This window comes from Coregonus lavaretus, assembly GCF_964263955.1.
Source record: "Coregonus lavaretus genome assembly, chromosome: 1".
Lineage (NCBI taxonomy): Eukaryota > Metazoa > Chordata > Actinopteri > Salmoniformes > Salmonidae > Coregonus > Coregonus lavaretus.
This window is the reverse complement of record NC_139988.1, coordinates 20,361,286-20,387,137: the sequence shown is the minus strand read 5'-3', so window position 1 is coordinate 20,387,137 and position 25,852 is coordinate 20,361,286. Positions and strand designations below refer to the sequence as shown.

Here is a 25,852-nt window from a genome sequence, read left to right as displayed (position 1 = left end):
GGCTTTGTCGTGCCCTCTTCACGACTGTCTTGGTGTGTTTGGACCATGATAGTTCGTTGGTGATGTGGACACCAAGGAACTTGAAGCTCTCAACCTGTCCTCCAATTGAACTCAGGTGTGATAAACCACAGTTGAGTTGTGTTATAACGGGGGGCAAACACTTTTTCACACAGGGCCATGTAGGTTTGGATTTTGTTTTCCCTTAATAATAACAACCTTCATTTCAAAACTGCATTTTGTGTTTACTTGTGTTATCTTTGACTAATATTTACATTTGTTTGATGATCTGAAACATTTAAGTGTGACAAACATGCAATCAAATAACAAATCAGGAAGGGGGCAAACACTTTTTCACACCACTGTACGTACGTACGTACATACAGTGGGGGAAAAAAGTATTTAGTCACCCACCAATTGTGCAAGTTCTCCCACTTAAAAAGATGAGAGAGGCCTGTAATTTTCATCATAGGTACACGTCAACTATGACAGACAAAATGAGAATTTTTTTCTCCAGAAAATCACATTGTAGGATTTTTTATGAATTTATTTGCAAATTATGGTGGAAAATAAGTATTTGGTCAATAACAAAAGTTTCTCAATACTTTGTTATATACCCTTTGTTGGCAATGACAAAGGTCAAACGTTTTCTGTAAGTCTTCACAAGGTTTTCACACACTGTTGCTGGTATTTTGGCCCAAATCCTCCATGCAGATCTCCTCTAGAGGAGTGATGTTTTGGGGCTGTCGCTGGGCAACACGGACTGGGCCACTCCTTCGTTGCCCGGGCAGTGTGTTTGGGATCATTGTCATGCTGAAAGACCCAGCCACGTTTCATCTTCAATGCCCTTGCTGATGGAAGGAGGTTTTCACTCAAAATCTCACGATACATGGCCCCATTCATTCTTTCCTTTACACGGATCAGTCGTCCTGGTCCCTTTGCAGAAATACAGCCCCAAAGCATGATGTTTCCACCCCCATGCTTCACAGTAGGTATGGTGTTCTTTGGATGCAACTCAGCATTCTTTGTCCTCCAAACACGACGAGTTGAGTTTTTACCAAAAAGTTCTATTTTGGTTTCATCTGACCATATGACATTCTCCCAATCCTCTTCTGGATCATCCAAATGCACTCTAGCAAACTTCAGACGGGCCTGGACATGTACTGGCTTAAGCAGGGGGACACATCTTGCACTGCAGGATTTGAGTCCCTGGCGGCGTAGTGTGTTACTGATGGTAGGCTTTGTTACTTTGGTCCCAGCTCTCTGCAGGTCATTCACTAGGTCCCCCCGTGTGGTTCTGGGATTTTTGCTCACCGTTCTTGTGATCATTTTGACCCCACGGGGTGAGATCTTGCGTGGAGCCCCAGATCGAGGGAGATTATCAGTGGTCTTGTATGTCTTCCATTTCCTAATAATTGCTCCCACAGTTGATTTCTTCAAACCAAGCTGCTTACCTATTGCAGATTCAGTCTTCCCAGCCTGGTGCAGGTCTACAATTTTGTTTCTGGTGTCCTTTGACAGCTCTTTGGTCTTGGCCATAGTGGAGTTTGGAGTGTGACTGTTTGAGGTTGTGGACAGGTGTCTTTTATACTGATAACAAGTTCAAACAGGTGCCATTAATACAGGTAACGAGTGGAGGACAGAGGAGCCTCTTAAAGAAGAAGTTACAGGTCTGTGAGAGCCAGATATCTTGCTTGTTTGTAGGTGACCAAATACTTATTTTCCACCATAATTTGCAAATAAATTCATTAAAAATCCTACAATGTGATTTTCTGGATTATTTTTTCTCAATTTGTCTGTCATAGTTGACGTGTACCTGTGATGAAAATTACAGGCCTCTCTCATCTTTTTAAGTGGGAGAACTTGCACAATTGGTGGCTGACTAAATACTTTTTTCCCCCACTGTAAGTCTCGTAGATCAATGTAATGCTCTCTTGGTTTATAAAGCCCTCTTGTGCAAACTTCTGCCATACCTTACTTCATTGTTAAATTACAGACAGACAAGTCACCAGACCAGATCACACGGATGACTAACTCTAGATGCTTTTTGAGCCCCATGTATGGAATGGTCTGTAGAACATACATACATACATACATACATACATACATACATACATACATACATACATACATACATACATACATACATACAGTGCCTTCGGAAAGTATTCAGACCCCTTGACTTTTTCCACATTTTGTTAGGTTACAGCCTTATTCTAAAATTGATTACATTTTTCCCTCATCAATCTACACGCAATACCCTATAATGACAATGCAAAAACAGGTTTTTAGATGAAAAATAAAATAAAATGTATGCACTCATTAACTGTAAGTCGCTCTAGATAAGAGCGTCTGCTAAATGACTAAAATGTAAATGTACTTTGTTGAAGCACCTTTGGCAAAGATTACAGCCTTGGTCCTCTGTAGCTCAATTGGTAGAGCATGGCTGGCGCTTGTAACGCTAGGGTAGTGGGTTCGATCCCCGGGACCACCCATACGTAAAAATGTATGCACACATGACTGTAAGTCGCTTCGGATAAAAGCGTCTGCTAAATGGCATATTATTATATTATTCTTGGGTATGCTTGGTACACCTGTATTTGGTGAGTTTCTCCTATTCTTCTCTGCAGATCCTCTCAAGCTCTGTCAGGTTGGATGGGGAGTGTTGCTGCACAGCTTTTTTAGGTCTCTCCAGCGATGTTCGATCAGGTTTAAGTCCGGGCTCTGGCTGGGTCACTCAAGGACATTCATTGTCTTGGCTGTGTGCTTAGGGTCGTTGTCCTGTTGATCTGGAGTAGGTTTTCATCAAGGATCTCTCAGTACTTTGCACTATTCATCTTTGCCTCGATCTGGACTAGTCTCTCAGTCCCTGCCGTTGAAAACCATCCCAACCGCATGATTCTGCTGTACTGTGCTCTACTGCAACTTTGGTTTGTGACTACTATGATTTCCCATTGTGGCCAATTCAATTGCAGTCATTCCGTTACAGATTTTTTATTGTAAAAAAATGTTTACCCCCTTTTTCTTCCCAATTTCAGGATATTCAATTGCGATCCAATTACGATCTTGTCTCATCGCTGCAACTCCCCAACGGGCTTGGGAGAGGCGAAGGTTGAGTCATGCGTTGTCCGAAACATGACCCCGCCTAACCGCGCTACTTAACACCCGCACGCTTAACCCGGAAGCCGGCCACACCAATGTGCCCAAGGAAACACCGTTCAAATTGCGACCGAGTCAGCCTGCAGGCGCCCGGCCCGCCACAAGGAGTCGCTAGAACACGATGAGCCAAGTAAAGGGGGAGAGAAATTTGAAAATATCTTGAAGATATGTGGGTTTTTGTTAACAGAATGACACTACACTATTTCTTAAACTCACAGAAGGCAAATAATGTCTGCAAAACTAAATATAAATGTTGATATTAGTTGGCAGGGACCTTTACTTCAACATTGTGTTTAAATTAATTTCTAATACTTTTTAAATTATTTTTCTAGTAGATATTTTTAAGACCCCTTTTCCATCTGTTTATCCAGAAATCAAAGCCTTTGCTTCTTCCTAATATTTAGGATGGGAAAATGGTTGAAAAACATATCTATGCCTTCATTTCCCCCAAATATAGACTCTTAGCTTTCATTTGACACCAAATTTGATCCTATAAACTTCACATGTTGGTACTCATGGGTCCTTTCACTTGGAAATGACCAGTAGTAATAAACAATGGGGAAAGAGCTAGGCTGTCAGTGGAAATGTAGCTTAATTACCATTGGGAGAAATTAGACACCACTGGTCGTACGTCTTATCTTACCCCGCACCTGCTCAGGGTGCTCTGTTCTGGTGTAACCTCACTCTGTCTGGTATTCAGGTGTGTTCTACATGTACACACTCAAACCCCATTTACAATTCACCATGTATCATTTGTTTGTACGGTCTCCAACCCATTTTCCTCATGTCTTTCACCCCCTGAGTAGCGAATCATCATCCTAACATACTGTAGGCATACATCTCATTTCTACCCTTTAATGTCCTTTATCCATGGATCATTATCCATGATTAATTTGCTTTGGATAAAATCAATTTCGGAACTCGGAGCCCCCAGACTTATTCATATTTAGTTTGCCATCGACAGACACCCTGTAGTGATGACAATTGTAAAGATACTCGACTCCACGCTGCTGTCACTTACTGACGGGCTTGCTTCAGTAATGAGTATCCTGTTGGTCCAAACCAGTCTAGAAACAGCCTGGCTGTCAGTCAATGTGACATCTGTATTGTGAGAGGAGTGCTGATATGTTGTATCATATACCATCACACTGCTCTTTAAACACAGCTTGAAATAATGCTTTAATTTCTCCTCCACGATTTAATTCTACCCCCCTCCCTCCTTCCATACGTCCCTCGCTCTGTATCTCCCGCCATCATTTCTCTCTCACTGTCTCTCTGTCTCTCTCTCTCGTCTTACAGTGGCGACACACTCACACACGGACGACCTATGTGATCAATTATCGAGTGTCCGATTTGTATTTAATTAGGATCTACGTATTGAGTTAGCTAGCCTGGCTGGGCTGGGGGAGGCTAAGGGGGGAGAAGCCTGGTGTAAACCAACCTCGTTACAGTGCAGTGATTCACGTCCCTGGAGCACTAATCCCCTCAGTGTTTACACCATACATTTGTTTCTGTGGTAACATCGAGTGGAGGAATGGTTCGTCTGTGACAGAGCCAGAGAGCCAGGTTTTTTCCTCTCCAGCTCTCTCTTTCTACCCTACTCTCGCTACTTTCTTTTCTCTCTCTCTCTCTCTCTCTCTCTCTCTCTCTCTCTCTCTCTCTCTCTCTCTCTTCTTTTCTTTCACTACCTCCCACTCCTCTGTGCTGCTGAAGAGGCTGACTGTCACACTGGTTGGCCTTTTGTTGTGGAGTCTGGAGAGGAAGCAGCACAATGTGTCCTAGTTAAAGCAGCGTCCCATCTGCCCAACCAATAACATAATTAGACAATTACGCTGCAAGGATCCCTCATTAATTCCTTTGTGGTGGGCAATTTCACACCACAGAAGGGGTCTCAGTTTTATTTTCTTTGCAGTATTTCTAACCATTTACTCCCTGGTCCTGTTGCATGGTATTGATACTGCAGTATTGTCCTGTAATCAATGGAAAGGGAAGTGAGGAAATGCACAGAGCTGTAATATCTCTATAACCAAACACCCATCACTAATGGATGGTACCTGAATAATGTGCATATGCATACATGCTTATGGCAAGTGTTACAATGCATTATAACCGCAACCTAATGCATTATAGCGTCAGGCTTTAATTCAAGTGTTAGCCTACTGAATGTTGCCCAAGAGGTGTTAGTACATTCATTGACCAGCCCAGGTGAAAACAAATCTGAAGCAGTTGGCAAGAAAGTCTGCCTTGCTGGCATCTGACTGAACAAGCTTCTCTTGACTTAATGGGCCTACCCCCAATTAACGGCTCACAAAATAGGTCTGCGGTGAGGAGTTTAGTGACTGACTTACAAACATTCATCCATTCTTCTATCCACAGTTCATTAACATAGACTAATACCACCAGCTTTGAGAAAAACACTAGTGAAAGGCCTACATGGGAAAAGGCCTGTAACATTGAGAAAGTGGTAACACTACATAAGGACTTCATAACACACTTATGTACTGGTTATGACGTCCTTATGTTGGTGCTCTTCAAATACCAATTTACATGGTTAAATGTGAGACAGCTAGGGGTTAGTCAATTAGCTGACTGGACATTGTGGGGTTTGATGTAGCACAGAAACCCTTCCTCTCCTGTCCTAAAATACTGTACCTAGATAATCTTCCTGATAGCTTAACAATGATGACTTAACAAAAGTCAAATCTCTTCTTGGCAGTCAGTAGTAAGAAGGTAATTACTGGTAAGTGGTTGTTGAATGAATCTCCCATGTCAAAGTTTGGATATAGCCTATGCATTGTGAATTATGTAGCCAAGGATAGACTGTATGGAACGATAGACTTTTGTACACAAAAGTAAGTGTTAGTGGTATGGGAAGAAATGGGTTGCGTTATATTGGTATGGGAAGAAACACTTACAGGTACACTAACTGCCTAAATAAAGGAAACACCAACAAAAAATGTGTTAATAGGGCATTGGGCCACCACGAACCAGAACAGCTTCAATGCACCTAGGCATATTTTCAACAATTGTCTGGAACTCTATTGGAAGGATGCGACATAATTCTTCCACAAAAAAAATAACATTGTTGATGGTGGTAGAAAACGCAGTCTCAGTCGCCTCTGGTAAGTGTTCTCTGGTAAGTGTTCTTGGGTTGAGATCTGGTGACTGAAACACACACACACACACACACTTTAAACCCCCTATGCTGCTTTGAGATCCATCTTTCAAAGTCACTGAGATCTCTCCTAGCCATGGTAGCCAATATAATGGTCAACTGGGCAATTTATACCTGACCCTAAGCATGATGGGATGTTCATTTACTCAAGTGTTTCCTTTATTTTGCAGTTACCTGTATATTGTTACAGTATTTATATTTTATATTGTTGTTCAAGCACTTATACTGTTCACGTTAGGTGGCAATGTTTTCATTTTAAAGCAAATTACCTGCAATTCTCAGAATTTCTCCATGGCGCCAAGATACATTTTTGCAGTTTTAAAGTTAATTTCCTGCAATTCTATACATTTTGCCATGGAGCTGAGAGAAAATGTTAGTTTTAAAGCACATTTCAGGGATTTTGCCAAGGCTAATACTGTGTTATTTTGCTCAAAATTAATAACAAAATCAATACTGATCAATTCATTGTTTTGGGAATTTTCAATTCCCCTGACTTTAGCTTTTTTTTTGGTGATTGTTATTTCTCAAAGATTATATGATTTAACAAATATATACTGTAGCTCCATTATCTTCTCTACATACTTTTATATTTGGTTTTAGTCGTTTAAGTTTATACTGACAGTGTTTTTCCATACCGAAAATTGGGTGGCCCGCCCAAGGGTTTCTATTGCAGAAAAATCCCTGCTGTTTTTCCAGCACTTTAATTGTTGTTCACTTATTGTTGGCCTATTATTTATACCAGCTCATCACTTATATTGTTGTTGCTTTATTGTTCATTTTTTTAGTAACCAATTAAACAGACTTTGTTTGATGACGTATGCGGCGACAGGTAGCCTAGCGGTTAGAGCGATGGGCCAGCTACCGAAAGGTCGCTGTTTCGAATCCCTGACTCAACAAGGTGAAAAATATGTTGATGTGCCCTTGAGCAAGGCACGTAACCCTTATTGCTTCTGTAAGTTGCTCTGGATAAGAGCATCTGCCAAATGACTAAAATGTAAGTGTAAAATATATGTATTCGTCACTATTAGATATTCTAAATATTCTAATGTTCGAATAGTATTTTTTAAACGAAGATCAACCTCCAGGCAAATAATAAGAGTTTATGTTTTGTACAAAATGATCTGCCATGTCTACGTAGGCAATGACCCATTTGCCGTTTGACCAAAGAGCACCATGTTATTACAAAGTGGGGTGTAACTTCCTGGTGCCAATCACTTTGTGCTGCTGTAGCACTTGTACATTCCTGCTGCTGGCAGCTGTTCCCTGTTTCTACTGAGAGCCTTTTAACACAAACCTGTTGGGGAATTCCTATCATTAACAATTAAACACACGCACATGAGCATGCATACTCGCACACACGGACAGGCACACACACACAGAGGCATACAGGCACACACACACAGAGACATACAGGCACACACACACAGAGACATACAGGCACACACACACACAGAGACATACAGGCACACACACACAGAGGCATACAGGCACACACACACACAGAGACATACAGGCACACACACACAGAGACATACAGGCACACACACACACAGAGACATACAGGCACACACACACAGAGGCATACAGGCACACACACACAGAGGCATACAGGCACACACACACAGAGGCATACAGGCACATACACACACCAAGATCCTTTAGGATGAACGTAAAGTGGGATTTTGACTATGTTCCTACTTTGCTGTCTTCCAAATATTTCATCTATCTTCCTGCCCAGCTGAAAGACCAAGGCCATAGATTTCCTCCTGCTGAAAGACGCTATCATACCTACCATAGTCCTTTGACATTATCAGAGTCAGAGTTTCAGTAATTAAAATGGATGTGAGATGTTCCGACCATTTGTACTGAAAATGTATAGGTGTTGTGATGATGGCAGAGATGGCCTTTATTCTTTTGTTGAATGCCATTGTACACCTGTTCTGAATGTATTCTACACCTGTTCTGAGTGTATTCTACACCTGTTCTGAATGTATTCTACATCTGTTCTGAATATATTCTACACCTGGGAATATACTATAGCTGGGTTGTGTAAATATACTGAACAAAAATATAAATGCAACATGTAAAGTGTTGGTCCCATGTTTCATGAGCTGAAATAAAATATCCTAGAAATGTTTCATACGCACAAAAAGCGTATTTCTCTCAAATGTTGTGCACAAATTTGTTTACATCCCTGTTAGTGAGCATTTCTCATTTGCCAAGCTAATCCATCCACCTGACAGGTATGGCATATCAAGAAGCTGATTTGTTACGTTCCCACAAGACAAACTCAAAATAAAAGAAAATCACTGACAACCAAACAAAACAGAAAGGGGTTCTGAAAGGCACCCATGTGGATGCCCACTGAAAGTTGGCAAAGCCACTAGTAAGGGGTTTTAAAAGACACCCAACATGGATGCCCACTAGGTTTGCCTCCGAAAAGACAAACTAAAAGAAAAACCCACAACAACTTAGGATAGGGAGTAAAAGAATATGGAGCAAAACAAACAGGGGAAACCAAAACTCAGGCTTCTTTCAAACGTATATAGGATGAGCTTGAAATCCCACCTCAGCTGACGTGAAGTGTAGGTCTCCCAACATCTTTCAAGCTCAACTGGAGCACTGGGCCAGCCACTTCTAAATAGCACTTGGGCCAACACAGGTGAAACACCTTCCCACTAACCTTCCCACAACCAGCACAGGTGTAACACATAATGACTGACAAGGTGACACCAATCTGTGCACCTTACGTGCTAAAATACTATACGTGCTAAAAGTCCAGCCTCAAAACATAAATGGAAAAACCTAAACCTGTAACAGATTAAACAGCATGATCATTACACAGGTGCACTTCGTGCTGGGGACAATAAAAGTTCACTCTAAAATGTGCAGTTTTGTCACAAAACACAATGCCACAGATGTCTCAAGTTTTGCGGGAGCGTGCAATTGGTATGCTGACTGCAGGAATGTCCACCAGAGCTGTTGCCAGATCATTTAATGTTCATTTCTCTACTATAAGCTGCCTCCAACGTCATTTTGGAGAATTTGGCAGTACATCCAACCTGCCTCACAACCGCAGTCCACCTGTAACAACACCAGCCCAGGACCGCCACATTCAGCTTCTTCACCTGCGGGATCGTCTGAGATCAGCCACCCGGACAGCTGATTAAACTGAGGAGTATTTCTGTCTGTAATAAAGCCCTTTTGTGGGGAAAACTCATTCTGATTGGCCGGGTCTGGCTCCCCAGTGGGCGGACCTGGCTCCCAAGTGGGTGGGTGACCCTCCCAGGCCCACCCATGACTGCACCCCTGCCCAGTCGTGAAATCCATAGATTAGGGCCTAATTTATTTATTTATTTAAATTGAATGATTTCCTTAAATGAACTGTAACTCAGTATAATCTTTGAAGTTGTTGCGTTTTTATATTTTTGTATGCAGAGAGAGGTTGGGGTCAGAGCCACGGTCAGCCACAGTGTAGTAGTTTTCTGTTGTTATATAATAATGGCTCCTGTAGCACAGTGCATTACTGTTATTAGTCTTGCCTTAGACAAGTTGAGCGGTTCCAGTAGTTGTAAAGTGAAGTCAGTGTTTATTGAACTCGTTGGCCTCACTTGTTTTGTGTTATGTACAGACTGAGAACCAACATCCACTAGCTAGCAATGAGAAAATTGTGTAATGTTATTTGTGCTATGTTGATATCGTAGAGTAACTGAAGATTACCTTGGTGCTTCTTTCTGAAAGCACTCTTTTGTCCATCTGTACGCATCCAGTGTGAGAGCAAGACTCTCAGTGGTGTTGACTGAAAACTCATTGAACCTGCAGGGCCAAAGCTGACAGGGGCTGCAGAGGTGCTTGTGTGTGGTATGTTTGCGGTGTGTGTGAACAGCCTGTTCCCTGAGTCAGAGCCCCTTCACATTTTAGTGTATGTAGTGCGGATGCTGCTCGCTCCAAAATGTGTTTGCTTTTTACCTCATAAGGAAAGCTGGCTTCGTCTACAGCCGCTCCTCTCCAAACAGTGTGTGTGTGCGCGCTCATGACCAGAATCATCTCCCTGTGCCCCACTTTGGGGTTTTGGTTTCACAGAAATGAAAATGTAGGTGTGTTTACACTATAGCGATACAAATATATGAACTGTATTCAGATACTTTATAGGCCTACTGTTTCTGATATGAAAACCGTTCAGACACTGTTAGTCGATATGAGACCCATTCCAGGAATAGTCTATTTAATAGGCTATGGGCTCAGTCAGGTGAATCGGCTCTGCCTAGAGACCAACGCTTAAAGATTATTGCAGGACGGTAATTTCCAAAAGAGAAATGCGTTCAAAATTGAGTTTGAGTGAGATCGGATTGTGTTTCTGTCGGAGTGTGGAGAGGCTTGCTGACACACGGAACAATGTCTAAATAGTATTCCCATTTTTCAGTTGAGATGGATTTGACTGGAACGTATTGTCCTGCAGTCTGGCTTCGACTACCGAGCTGTCAAAAAAAAGAGGCACAGCCACAGAGTTTCAGCATATTAACTTTACTGGCACAAAGGGTGTTGTATCTGGCAAGGTGAATAGGCCATTTTGAGAGATGTTTTGATGTAACATTTATGGAACGGTACATCTGCCTCAGTCCTTGGTGTTTCTCTGTAACCTACAAAGCGTTAAATAGCCCTGTAATATTTTCCACTTTCTTATGGCTTTATAAATCACGCAGCATACGAAGACTTCATCCTAAATGATAGCCTATTCCCTACATAGTTCACTAATTTTGACCAGAGCTCTACCTATGGGCCCTGGTCAAAAGTAGTGAACTATATAGGGAATAGGGTACCATTTGGGACGCACCCCAAATCATTAGTATGGATGGAATCCAGAGGTCTAATGGCAACCAGGCTGCTCTCAAGTCACATTGTTATTACAGCAATCCCAGCTAAAGTAAAGGGGGGCGGCTGGGGCTGAAAATGTAGATTTGATTTATAGCGTAGCTTGAATTTATGTCCAACTTTCTATTTTAGTCTATAAGAGTGCTGAACTGATCTTTGCCCAACTTCTCCCCGAGAGGCTCACAGCATCTGGAAGTGGGAACATCTTTGTATCGAATAGACATAGTTACTACTCCTCCTCTTCCTCTGGGTGTTTCTCTCGCTCTCTCGCTCTCTCATTCTGAAGCACCAGGAATTTACACCTGTAGGGGATATAGCTTTACTATGTCTGTTGGATTGGATTCAAGTCTGTCTGGGTTCTCTGAGAAAGTATCAGGTGCTAATACTGCATATAATAAATGGTTTCTGGGGAGGAGACGTGGGGAGCAACAGGTCACACTTTAACTCTCCGTCTAAGCCGTTCGCCTGGGCCCATATTTAGAGCCTCTCAGAATAGGAGTGCTGATCTACGATCAGGTCACCCCTCTTATTCATTATGTTTTAAAAGCTAAAACTGATCCTGGATCAGTACTCTGAGGCGCTTTGTGAATGCAGGCACTGAGCTGCTGTCACATTTCATATTATGTCTAGTAGTGCAGAAGTTAAGCTGTATAGCTTAGTCATGATTAACACTGCTTTATATTGTTAAATGCTACTTGATAGTATCAATATCCTCTGTGTTTGACTGGCAGTACGGTAGGAATATAAATAACTTTTATTTGCAACAGCTAAAGTGCTTTTATTTATTGCAAGTTCTCTCTCGAACAGCATGTTCACGAGGATGTGAATATACTGCCCGCTGTCTCTCTCTCTCTCCCCGTCTCCAAGCCGAGCGCGCCATTTCATCCCCATCTCCAAGCCGAGCGCGTCATTTCATCCCCGTCTCCAAGCCGAGCGCGCCATTTCATCCCCGTCTCCAAGCCGAGCGCGTCATTTCATCCCCGTCTCCAAGCCGAGCGCGCCATTTCATCCCCGTCTCCAAGCCGAGCGCGTCATTTCATCCCCGTCTCCAAGCCGAGCGCGTCATTTCATCCCCGTCTCCAAGCCGAGCGCGCCATTTCATCCCCGTCTCCAAGCCGAGCGCGTCATTTCATCCCCGTCTCCAAGCCGAGCGCGTCATTTCATCCTTGAAAACCGTATCCTCCTCGCGTTATCTACATGAAGTGATGTTATGTGTACCATTCTTTATGGTTTCATAATAACTGCCTTGTTTTTCAAAGCTGGTACAGTTGCCATGCGGTTATTTATCACTGCTTGGTTCATGGAGATTAATGAACCATAACTTTTTCTGGCGGAGTCGAACCCTGTCTGGCATACCCAGTGGCTGCGTCCCAAGTGGCACCATATTCCCTGTATAGTGCACTACTACCAGAGCTGTGGGCCCTGGTCAAACGTAGTGCACTATATAGGGAATAGGTCTGCTATATGGGATGCAGAGACAAAGACTACGCCAACAGCTGAAGGAATTTGGAAGGTTATTATCGCCATAACTCCAAAATAAATCTCAACTTTTTTCTACTGTTTGTCGATGATGCCACTGCAGCATACAGCTAATAGTTATGACTGTTCTTTTGCTCTTGTACGCTCTCTCTCTCTCTAAGCCGTCAGAAAGAAACACAACTTCTTTAAGCCCTGCCGACTGGGTTGATAAGGTGGAATTTGATAGTGCTGCCTCGCCTGTCTGCAAACTCTCGGAAAGTTCAAAGCTGGCAACTGTTCTTAAATCTTCTTGTTATTACCTTGTACCTTTGTCAGGTACCCTCTTCTCTGCTTCCAGCTGGAGGCTGATGGGCTGCTGATAATCACAGCAATGTACTATTTTCTCTGTGTCTCTCTCTCTCTCTGTGTCTCTCTCTGTGTCTCTCTCTGTGTCTCTCTCTGTGTCTCTCTCTGTGTCTCTCTCTCTCTCTCTGTGTCTCTCTCTGTGTCTCTCTCTCTCTCTCTCTGTGTCTCTCTCTGTGTCTCTCTCTCTGTGTCTCTCTCTGTGTCTCTCTCTCTCTCTCTGTGTCTCTCTCTGTGTCTCTCTCTCTGTCTCTCTCTCTCTCTCTCTCTGTGTCTCTCTCTGTGTCTCTCTCTGTGTCTCTCTCTGTGTCTCTCTCTCTGTGTCTCTCTCTCTGTGTCTCTCTCTCTGTGTCTCTCTGTGTCTCTCTGTGTCTCTCTCTCTGTCTCTCTCTCTGTGTCTCTCTCTGTGTCGCTCTCTGTGTTGCTCTCTGTCGCTCTCTCTCGCTCTCTCTCTCTGTGTCTCTCTCTCTCTCTGTGTCTCTCTCTCTATCTCTCTCTCTGTCTCTCTCTCTGTCTCTTTATGTCTCTCTCTCTCTCTCTCTCTCTCTCTCTCTCTCTCTCTCTCTCTCTCTCTCTCTCTCGATGTTACTTCTCTCCAATAAGACTTACCCACAATATGTGCACTCTTGCATTTTAACTGTGTTTTGTCATTCAATTCGGTTATGTCTATCAATGTTAAAATTAGATTAGGCATACTAGAATGTAAGATCCATTCACCCACCACCAATAGCAGCAGTGGTACTTTCATCATGGCTTATTTTCTAGGGGGTTTAATTTATTCAATACATTTCCCCTTTAACCTGTCGAGGAGGAGGAAGCCATCCATGCGTTGTCAATGATCTGCCTGTGCTGGAAGAAGATTCACTTTGTTAGTGCAATGATAGGCCTTTACTGCAGGCAGCCGGCTGATTGAATGGCATCCTTCTCAAGGTCAGGCTTCAGTTAAGAGCTATTTTCTGCTTACCTGTGCAGCGCGACAGCCACTGCCTCTATTCCAAATGGCACCCTATTCCTTACCTAGTCCACTACTTTTGAACAGAGCCCTATGGGCCCTAGTCAAAAGAAGTACACTGTAGAGGGAATAGGGTGCCTTTTGGGACTTAGCCACTGAATCTGCACACAAACTGCCTTTACAGTGACACAGACAGACTGGCTTAGTAAGAGGAGAGGCTCATCCCAACTGGTAACATGAAGGGAAACCTCTTCGCCTGCAAAAAATGACACAAAGGGAGGAGAAATCTAATAATTTTGATTTTATTCTACACCTTGTGAAGACGTTGAGTTTCGAGTTTTTTTAAATGTTAGCCAATGGCCAAATCATATCCTCCCATTATTGTCCTATGTCATCTGAAACAGCCTATTATATAATCATCACACAGTGATCATAGGCTAAAGGTCAGGGATCAGAGGTCATGTTGGGCTCAATGTTACTTTCCTCTTCTTGTTTGGAATGAGGTGGCAAGACGTATTTCTGCAGATGTCAATGTCCGATGTTTTCCAAAAGCGGATAACTATCAACAGAGTTAATCCTAAATCAGTTTATATGCAGACACCTAGGCTACATACAGTTAAATATGATCTATGTGATATAGTGTGGGAGCACAGCATTATCTGAGCACTACCTCCCGAGTGGCGCAGTGGTCACTAGAGATCCTGGTTCGAATCCAGGCTCTGTCGTAGCCGGCCGCGACCGGGAGACCCATGGGGCGGCGCACAATTGGCCCAGCGTCGTCCAGGGTAGGGGAGGGAATGGCCGGCAGGGATGTAGCAGCTCAGTTCATAGAGCATGGCGTTTGCAACGCCAGGGTTGTGGGTTCGTTTCCCACGGGAAAAAAATAAAAAAATAATAAAAATAAAGCACTAACTGTAAGTCGCTCTGGATAAGAGCGTCTGCTAAATGACTAAAATGAAAATGAAATGAATGAGCACTATTATCAAAGTTGTGATATATTGTAGCGTTGTAGTAGGTCAATGGTGGAAACGGACGGCTATGATTAGAGATGGACTAGACCGTGTCTGTTCTGGAACGTTCTAGTGCTCTAACCCGAGACATAGCCATGAAGATGTCTTCATTAACTAACTGTCTTCACAGCTGTCACATCTCACAAGACGACAAGCTGCAGTCAGACACTCATTAGGCTCCACTTCCTCTCTGGTCTCTAAAGCAGCTAATGTTTTGAAGTGAATTTTCTGCCCTGCCACATTAGATGTAGCTGAGCCTGACCCTGTGCTCTGCGCTAAACCCTCTACCGCCTGTCATTTCATTTGGTTAGTGTGTGTGTGTGTTTTAAAAACACTCGTCCTGGCTGACACCGATCACCTGGCGCTGTCACTGTAACCACGGGAGGCCCTCGACAACCTGACACGGTGACGAGATCAAATCACAGTGATAATCCACCGTACCGTACAGGGGCGAAACCGATTCACCTGCTCCAGACACACACACACCGAGCACAGCTGCACTCCCACCAGCAGGATAGATGGATTGGACTGAACACTACACAGCTCCACCAATAGGATTAGCGGGTTTAGGCGTCTAAAGGTTCTCCATGTTCTCTTTCTCCTTGTAACTAACCCCACAAACACCTAATGCTGCTTTATGATCAGCTAATTCCCACACACACAGGCAAACAGGTGCACACACACACTCCCATGGATCTAGTTGTCTGTTTGTTGTCGTGTAGTTCTTTTTTTCTCCTCTCTCCAGTGTGTCCCTAGATGGTATCTTTGTAAGCTCTGCTCTGCTCCGCATAACTTCTGTAGACTCACTCACTGTATCAGAGCTCACCCCTCAGGTGTACTACTACACAGTAAACAGTAGCAGCCAGGTAAGAAGGCCTCTATTGTGGCACTGAGAGAGATCTGGGGGAGTTTGGATCAGATTGGGACTGAGACAACATCACCTTGTTTATCTGGTAAACAATTCAACCCCCGAGCGCCGAAAACAAATCAAGGCTGCTGTTTAACAAGAGAGCAGCGGAGAGAGAGAGAATCTAGTTTCCTTTTCTAGACAAACCTGGCGCCGGGAGATAGCAACACATCGACACATCTCTGATTGTCATGCAGCGCGAAGATGCTACAGAGAGGTGTGTGTGTTGGGGAGGGTTTTGCGTGCTAGCTCACTGATCTGAACTCGCCCTTTGATACCTGTGTGAAGAGGAGAGATGGAGAGAGAGATAATGTCGGTTGGGACATTCTTGCTGTGCTTAACATCAGAGCCTGTAGATTGTCACGTAGTTGTAGTGTACCGTCATCTGGTTTGGTCTTCAGCACCCACCTAAGGTGTCTCTTCCTAAGAGACATCCCCGCCTCCCTCCACCCTGTGCTGATCTAGGATCAGGTCCCCCCTTGTCTATATAATCGTGTTCATTATGTTCTAAAAGACTAAACTGATCCTAGACCAGCACTCCGACTCTAAGATGCTTTATGAATGCCGGCCTTCTACTCTGGCTGGGCATGTTGGTGCCATGTTGTGGCCAGAGAACAATTCAACAACACCCATTCTTCCCAGGGACGGATGCCGCATTATGGCGCCCCCCTGATCCAAAGAGATCTTTGTCAGATTTAGGACATGGTTGATAACACCTAGGCAATCTTATCAGATTCAGTTTTACTATGATATTCTCCTAGTTGCCAGTAAATAGTGGTAACAGTGGGGGGGAAAGGGCATAAGGTAACCGGGTAACATCACTTACAGTGAAAGATGCAGTGTGGTCTGCTAAGAGATGAGCCTGATATCCATGTCCATGCTGTAATTGTAGAGATTTTTTAAATGTGACGTTCATAAAGGGCATTATGTATGCTGTCTGTGTTCATTAGAACAAGACAAAGTGTGAGTGATCTGAAGGCAAACAACTTCATGTTGGAGAGGAGCACTTATCCATGTCTTTGACTGATAATCAGCTCGTTATAGTGTTGATCATTTACATCTCACTCTCTGGCTCTCTCCCTCTTCATCTCTCTCCATCTCGCTCTCTCTCCCTCTTCATCTCTCTCTCACCCTCTCTCCATCTCTCTATCACGCTTTCTCTTCATCTCACTCTCTATCTCTCTACCTCGCTCTCTATCATAGCAACAGAGACTGTTAATGGCTTTGGCAGGAAGCCCTGATAATCACCTTGTTATCATGTTGATCATTTACAGCTCTTTCTTTCTTTCTTTCTTTCTTTCTTTCTTTCTTTCTTTCTTTCTTTCTTTCTTTCTTTCTTTCTTTCTTTCTTTCTTTCTTTCTTTCTTTCTTTCTTTCTTTCTTTCTTTCTTTCTTTCTTTCTTTCTTTCTTTCTTTCTTTCTTTCTTTCTTTCTTTCTTTCTTTCTTTCTTTCTTTCTCTCTCTCTCTCTCTCTCTCTCTCTCTCTCTCTCTCTCTCTCTCTCTCTCTCATCTCTCTCTCTCATCTCTCTCTCTCTCTCTCCTCTCTCATCTCTCTCTCTCTCTCTCTCTCTCTCATCTCTCTCTCTCTCTCTCTCTCTCTCTCTCTCTCTCTCTCTCTCTCTCTCTCTCTCTCTCTCTCTCTCTCTCTCTCTCTCTCTCATCTCTCTCTCTCTCTCTCCCCCTCTCTCCCATAGCAACAGAGACTGTTAATGGATTTGGCAGGGAGCCATGGAGGCGACTGGCGAGTAGAGGAGAGTAACGGTGTTAGAACAGGCCACACTACTAGGCCTGTAGCTATAAAGCTATACAGTATTTAATACTTCCCTCCACTCCAGGTCCCAGTTCCCACCCCACTTACCAGGAAGTGAAAAAAACAACAACATATGCAAGCTCTGAGTGGGAGCGGAGGAAGCAGTGCCCTAGCCCCCAACACGGCTAACTGTGCATGAAATTGAACTGATAGCAGTTATTGACCAGAGGCTCAGCCCCCAAGAGGAATGGGGGTGGGGGGGGGGGGGGGGGGGGCTGTGTGTTACCTGATTGACTGAAAACTCCTCGGCCGGTTGGCTTTGATGGTTGGCACTTTACAGGAAAGAGGGATTTAATGGAATCTGCCAGACCTCATCAATGTCAGGGCCTCTTGACGGGCCCCCTTCGCTCGGCCTTGACCCCTGCGGTCTCTGGTTTATAACGCATCAGTGACAGGGGACAGATGTTGTGTTGTTGTTTTGTATAAACCAACCAGGATATTGTTTCACCTCTGACTGGACTCTTAAGGACAGAGCTGTGTGTGTATTTTGTGTGTGTGTGTGTGTAGTTGTGTATGAGGGAGAGAGTGTATGTGTGTGAGAACAGCCTGTCCTGTTCCCTGACCACCCCGAAGCCAGAGCAGAGCCACTTCACTGAGGAGGCTATTTTAGTCCTCTATAAATAGCCTATTGAATTTAGCCAGCTTGATAAGCCTATAATTAATGTGGCCGTCATTAGGTACGGACATGTTCATCTCTAGAGGACCCTGCTGCTGAGGGGAGTGTGATCGTGTGTGTGTGTGCACGGCGTGCAAGGAGTCTTCACTGCCCTTGTTATAAAGGGTGAACTCAAGTGAACTGGACTGCTGTGATAACTGTTATAGAGGGCTTACTCGCTGAGGCTGGATACCAGATGCATTACCCTCTGCTTCTGTTGGGGTGCAAAGGCCTTTTGTTGTGGAGCTGTAGGATACAACACAGCCTCATCTATCAAACCCAAAGCCCCGTTGTGATGCACGGAGATGGAGTCCTCAGCGGATATCAGTTGTATTGCATTGGAATTGCATCATTAATAGTGCAGAGATTATTCTCCAGAGCGACTCACAAGAAACTCCATTGACCCCTAGGGGAGGACTAGAAACCAGACACAGTCTGCCTCCCAAATAGCACCCTATTCCAGGGCCCATGGTCAAAAGTTATGCACTTTATGGGGAATAGGGTGCAATTTGGGAGGCAGACAATGTTTTTACAGTAGGAATATCTAATAGGTGGGCCCTTTAGCAGTTAATCAATATACAGCAGGGAGCTGGAGAAAGACAGGGGGAGGGAGAGAGAGGGGGAGGGAGCGAGGGAGCGGTAAAGTGACAAAGAGAGTGAGTGAGATGGGGGGAACTAGAAGGAGTGAGAGGGAGAAAGTAATAGCTTATAGTGTTAATGACAAGCAGTCAGTCTGAAGCGGCTCAACTCCCAAACACTGGTGCTGCTGCTACTCTCCTCTGTCTCCTCGTCTCATCTGGCCTGCGTAATTGCCCTCCTGGAACCTGCCATGCGGAGCGACTGCTAGGCTGCCTCCTCTTTCTCTCTTTCTCTCTCTCCCCCTCTCCTCTTCTCCCCCTCTCCTCTTCTCCCGCTCTCCTCTCCCTCTCCTCTTCTCTCTACCCATCTTCTCTCTCTCCTCCTCTCCCCCTCCTCCTAGTGAAGACTGGCAGCTGTTGGATGTTGAGAGAGGGAGAGGGGCTCGCGGGTCAACTCCCTAAGTGGGGCTCCTCGGCTCCTCGCATCCACAAGATGTCATAATTAATATCTATCTGGGGGGCCCCTGGGCTATGAGAAGGCGGATGTGCGGGGAGGATAGGTTGGGTTGTGGATAAATGGAAGCCAAACAGTAAAATACACCAGACTTCTTATTCACCATTTAACATAATGTATACTCATCATCATCACGTTGCCCTCAGCTAGTAGGATTCCATGTTCTGGATGTGTCTCAAATGACACCCTATTTCCTATATGGTGCACTACTTTTGACCAGAACCTTATGGGCCCTCTCCCCCCTCTATCATACCTCCCTATCTCTCTCTCTCGCGCTCTTTCTCTATCTCTCTGACCCTCCCCCCTCTCTCTCTTTCTCTAACATGACGCCTGGGGCCAATTCTCTCTCTGTCTCATCTGCTGCTTAATTTCACTGGCGCGGCCCTCGTAATGAAGCGCCTTGATGTACATTTGCCAATTTCTGCCTGTGCCACTGCAGTATAATTGGGATGTGACTGAGCATGAATACCCGGCGCAGGGTTGGTTGACCTCCACACGACCCTACAGATAATGCTTTGGTCATAATATAAGTATTATCTCCCCTAATCTGGGAATGGATAGGGGTTGTCTGCAGGGTTCCAGGGATGGATATGGCACCCTATTGCCTCTATAGTGCATTGGCTCTGGTCAAAAGTAGTAAACTATATAGGGAATAGGGTGCCATTACAGACGCAGTCTTTGAGATTAATTGATCTAACTCCCTACAGTACTAGACGGGGCTAAAATAATATTGCTTTTTTTCACGTGCTTGTACTGACAACGATTTATACATATTTATTAGGGATCGGCATGGTTATCCAAATATCCGAACGGACGTTAGTATTCAATTACTTGAGTGAATGTTGATTTCTGGAGATGTATTTTTGGGGGGCTTATTTTGAAAAAGCATTGTTGTACAGTACCAGTCAAAAGTTTGGACACACCTACTCATTCCAGGGTTTTTCTTTATTTTTACTATTTTCTACATTTTAGAATAATAGTGAAGACATCAAAACTATGAAATAACACATATGGAATCATGTAGTAACCAAAAAAGTGTTCAACAAATCAAAATATATTTAATATTTGAGATTCTTCAAAGTAGCCACCCTTTGCCTTGATGACAGCTTTGCACACTCTTGGCATTTTCTTAACCAGCTTCATGAGGTAGTCACCTGGAATGCATTTCAATTAACAGGTGTGCCTTGTTAATTTGTGGAATTTCTTTCCTTCTTAATGCGTTTGAGGCAGTCAGTTGTGTTGTGACAAGGTAGGGTTAGTATATACAGAAGATAGCCCTATTTGGTAAAAGACCAAGTCCATATTATGGCAAGAACAGCTCAAATAAGCAAAGAGAAACGACAGTCCATTATTACTTTAAGACATGAAGGTCAGTCAATCCGGAAATTTCAAGAACTTTGAAAGTTTCTTCAAGTGCAGTCGCAAAAACCATCAATCGCTTTGATGAAACTGGCTCTCATGAGGACCGCCACAGGAATGGAAGACCCAGAGTTACCTCTGCTGCAGAGGATAAGTTAATTAGAGTTACCAGCCTCAGAAATTGCAACCCAAATAAATGCTTCAGAGTTCAAGTAACAGACACATCTCAACATCAACTGTTCAGAGGTGACTGCGTGAATCAGGCCTTCATTGTCGAATTGCTACAAAGAAACCACTACTAAAGGACACCAATAAGAAGATGACAGTTGCTTGGGCCAAGAAACATGAGCAATGGACATTTGACCGGTGGGAATCTGTCCTTTGGTCTGATGAGTCCAAATTTGAGATTTTTGGTTCCAACCTCCGTGTCTTTGTGAGATGCGGAGTAGGTGAACGGATGATCTCCGCATGTGTGGTTCCCACTGTGAAGCATGGAGGAGGAGGTGTGATGGTGTGGAGGTGCTTTGCTGGTGACACTGTCAGTGATTTATTTAGAATTCAAGGCACACTTAACCAGCATGGCTACCACAGCATTCTGCAGCAATACGCCATCCAATCTGGTTTGTGTGTGAGGTGCCTGCAGCAGGAGGTCTTGGGAGAATAAGTGTGTGAGGTGCCTGCAGCAGGAGGTCTTGGGAGAATAAGTGTTTGTGCGTGGTTCTTTTTGTCTCTCTGCCTGTCTTGCTGTGTGTGTCGCTGTGTGCGTCACTCTGTGTGTGTCACTCTGTGTGCGTGTGCATATGTTTGTGTGTATACGCGTGCTTACGCCTGCGTGGGTTTGTCTGGAGGCTGAGGGGAATGAAGCATGAGTCAAGCCGACACATGGCAGGGACATGGCTCGACACATGGCAGGGACATGGCTCGACACATGGCAGGGACATGGCTCGACACATGGCAGGGACATGGCTCGACACATGGCAGGAACCGTCATCTCTCTAATTACTGTTCATTTTGCGTCTCCCAAATAGAATCCATTAAACCCCAAACATACCGAAGCCACTCGGTTTAAAAGCACACCTGAACCGTGCTTCTATGGTATTTTCTCTACACTGTTTATTTCTGGTTACTTACCAGAGGGAGGAGGCGAAATGGCAGGAAATCAAGGGAGAGGAAAAGAGCGAGAGAGGGAGGGAGTGAGAGGAGAGAAAAATAGCGAGAGAGATCGAAAGAAGTAGAGAGATTGAGCATGAGAGAAATGGCAGGAGAGATAGAGAGAGAGGAATGGCAGGAGAGATAGAGAGAGAGGAATGGCAGGAGAGAGAGAGAGAGAGGAATGGCAGGAGAGAGAAAGAGAGAGAGGGGTGGCAGGAGAGATAGAGAGAGAGAGGAATGGCAGGAGAGATAGAGAGAGAGGAATGGCAGAAGAGAGAGAGGGATGGCAGGAGAGATAGAGAGAGAGGAATGGCAGGAGAGATAGAGAGAGAGGAATGGCAGGAGAGAGAGAGAGAGAGGAATGGCAGGAGAGAGAAAGAGAGAGAGGGATGGCAGGAGAGATAGAGAGAGAGAGGAATGGCAGGAGAGAAAGAGAGAGAGGAATGGCAGGAGAGAGAAAGAGAGAGAGGGATGGCAGGAGAGATAGAGAGAGAGAGGAATGGCAGGAGAGATAGAGAGAGAGGAATGGCAGGAGAGAGAGAGAGGAATGGCAGGAGAGAGAGAGAGAGGAATGGCAGGAGAGAGAAAGAGAGAGAGGGATGGCAGGAGAGATAGAGAGAGAGAGAGGAATGGCAGGAGAGAGAAAGAGAGAGAGGGATGGCAGGAGAGATAGAGAGAGAGAGGAATGGCAGGAGAGAGAGAGAGAGAGGAATGGCAGGAGAGAGAGAGAGAGAGGAATGGCAGGAGAGAGAGAGAGAGGAATGGCGGGAGAGAAAGAGAGAGTGGAATGGCAAGAGAGAAAGAGAGAGAGGGATGGCAGGAGAGATAGAGAGAGAGGAATGGCAGGAGAGATGGAGAGGAATCGCAGGAAGGAGAGAGACGAGGATTACAATTATTTTTTCTTTCCCACTGAGATGCTATTTGGTTGTGTGAAATGATTAATTTCACACATATACAGGTCATCCCTGGAAGCAGCAACATCTCATTCACTAGGGGCCCCAGTCAGCAACAAAACAGAACACGAGCCGTCTAGATGGAAATTGAGCAAACATCGCACACACTCACAGTATACACACACAGACGGTACACACACAAATGAGACACACACACACACACACACACCAGTACGTCGATAAATCTTTGGAGGTTAAACCTGAGAGTAGGAGAATGTGAGCAGCTCCTCTCTTTTACCAAGGTAAAAGTCACCCAGTACATTAGGCCTGTCAGTACCAGGAAGTAACAGCGGAGCTCCTAACCAATCAGGTGTCCCCGTTAGACAGGTACTCTCTCTCACACAGACTACCTATGTTTGCAGAAGTAGGATGGCGATGGAACCTTGAAATATGGGGTTTGTGTAAATAGGGATATGGGACTGTTTTTAGCTCACTGTGTGTGTGTGTGTGTGTGTGTGACTAGCATGTGGAGGAGAGCCTGGGACAGAAGAGTCTCTGTGTAGAGTGGGACAGTTATTGGTTTGTTTAATTCCGTTACTAGCCTGCTGCACATGAAATAAAGCTATATCTTTCCATGAAGCTATGTATGCCATCAACAAACTCATATTACTCAGACACTTCCTTCTCTATTTCTTTAACTCTGTTTAACATATCTCCCTGTCTTTACATATTTGATGGTATTAAACACCTGTAATATAATATACACAACCGGTCAAAAGTTTTAGAATACCTACTCATTCAAAGGTTTTTCTTTATTTTGACTATTTTCTACATTGTAGAATAATAGCGAAGACATCAGAACTATGAAATAACACATATGGAATCATGTAGTAATCAAAAAAGTGTTAAACAAATCAAAATATATTTTATGTTTGAGATTCTTCAAATAGCCACCCATTGCCTTGATGACAGCTTTGCACACTCTTGGCATTCTCTCAACCAGCTTCATGAGGTAGTCACCTGGAATGCATTTTCAATTAACAGGTGTGCCTTGTTAAAAGTTATTTTTGTGGAATTTATTTCCTTCTTAATGCGTTTGAGCCAATCAGTTGTGTTGTGACAAGGTAGGAGGGGGGTCAATCCGGAAAATTTCAAGAACTTTGAAAGTTTCTTCAAGTGCAGTCGCAAAAACCATCAAGCGCTATGATGAAACTGGCTCTCATGAGGACCGCCTCAGGAATGGAAGACCCAGAGTTACCTCTGCTGCAGAGGATAAGTTAATTAGAGTTACCAGCCTCAGAAATTGCAGGCCAAATAAATGCTTCACAGAGCTCAAGTAACAGACACATCTCAACATCAACTGTAGGCCAAACCGTTCGGCTGCTACAGATGATTTTGTGAGAAGACCAATTTGCGGGATGTCTCATGGTTTGACAAACACCGCTCTAGCTCTGTCACCTTTCAACGCAGATGCTGAAGTGCGGTATAGGCAGATGCGGCCCATTGAGACGCATCAAATGCAAAAGAAAACAGATGTCTAGCTTAAACTGACAGATTTTTATGGGGATTTTTTGAATATGCTAATTCGATTTTCGCAGGGGCACAGACATCGACCTAAGGGGGTTAAGCAGATCCTTTTATCCAAAGCGACTTAGTCATGCGTGCATACATTTTTTGTATGGGTGGCCCCAGCAGCAATTGAACCCACAACCCTTGGCGTTTTAAGTGCTATGTTCTACCTACTGAGCAACACAGGTCAATATACCTAATGTACTAACAGTTCCTCTCCTGTCTCCTCTAGTGGATGATCCAGAAACCTCACAAGGTGGCCACGTTCTTCGGCTGCATCGGGACGGACCACTTTGGAGAAATCCTGAAACAGAAGGCTGAGGAAGCCCATGTAGACGCTCGCTACTACCAACAGACCCAGGAGCCAACCGGAACCTGCGCTGCCTGCATCACTGGGGACAACAGGTCAGGCCTCGTCCAATCAGCTCTAAGCTAAGCAGGAACAGGAAGTGACCCCCCCTCCCCAAACCAACACCGGTCCTTTCTCCTGATGTGTGCCCGTGTTCACTTCCCGTCATGGATTTGACTGGTATGGAAACTCCCTCCCTCTAGCCCATGCCTCCACCAATCCAATGCTTTTAAACTAAGTGGGGAGTAGTGAACTAGTGCACACTTCAGGAGGAAGGAGAGAGAACCTGGTGTACATCCCAATTATCTGTCCCCCAAGAGTAGTTTCTGTTCATTTCAAGTTCACAGAGTTGTTAAATGGTGACAGCTCGTCATACGTAAATGCTAGTCGGTCGTCTTTCATCAAAGGAAAGCACTTACTGTACATTCCTTCCACTCTGGTGGAACCTTGCAGCCCCAGTGACTCGTCTTGTCACCTATCTACAGTACAGGCTCAGGCGGACACAGAGGATGCAGCCCAAATGGCACCCTATTCACTATATAGTGGACTGCTTTTGACCACATCCCCCTCTTGGCCCTGTTCTAAAGTAGTGCACTATATAGGGAGTAGGGTGCCATTTGGGACGCAACACATGAGGGTAGGCGAGCGGTTTTAGCGTTGGGCCAGTAACCGAAAGGTTGCTAGTTCGACTCCACAAGCCGACAGGGTGAAAAATCTGTCGACGTGCCCTAAATTGCTCCAGGGTCGCCGTTGATAATGGCTGACGATGGAAAAACATTTCCATTTCACACATGCGTATAATACGCACTTGTACATGTGTGAAACAGGACAAGTATAAGCAAATTATTATCATTATTTTTAGATGTATTTGGATCACTCTCCTCACCTGTCAGACCCCTCCTGTCTGTCAGTAGTATTGACCCTCAGACTGTCAACCGCTTCTCACACTGTTGTCATCATCAACACGTCTCACACACACACACACACACAGGGCCAGATGTGGATCAATAAGTCCTCAGTAAAGACTCAGTCTGTCTGGCCTTTCATCTCTCGCTACTGGAGGTGTCACTCACCGTGTT

The 25,852-nt window shown here is 44.4% G+C and overlaps 1 protein-coding gene across 2 annotated transcripts in view; it reads left to right on the top strand.

The window, feature by feature from the left end:
- adkb (adenosine kinase b) overlaps positions 1 to 25,852 on the top strand; it is a 276,291-nt gene that overhangs the window by 82,517 nt on the left and 167,922 nt on the right. For both annotated transcript variants that reach the window (XM_084160041.1, XM_084160042.1), the window contains exon 5: positions 24,657 to 24,829. In XM_084160041.1, the coding sequence (XP_084016167.1) occupies positions 24,657 to 24,829 (173 nt within the window). The remainder of the gene's footprint in view (positions 1 to 24,656; positions 24,830 to 25,852) is intronic.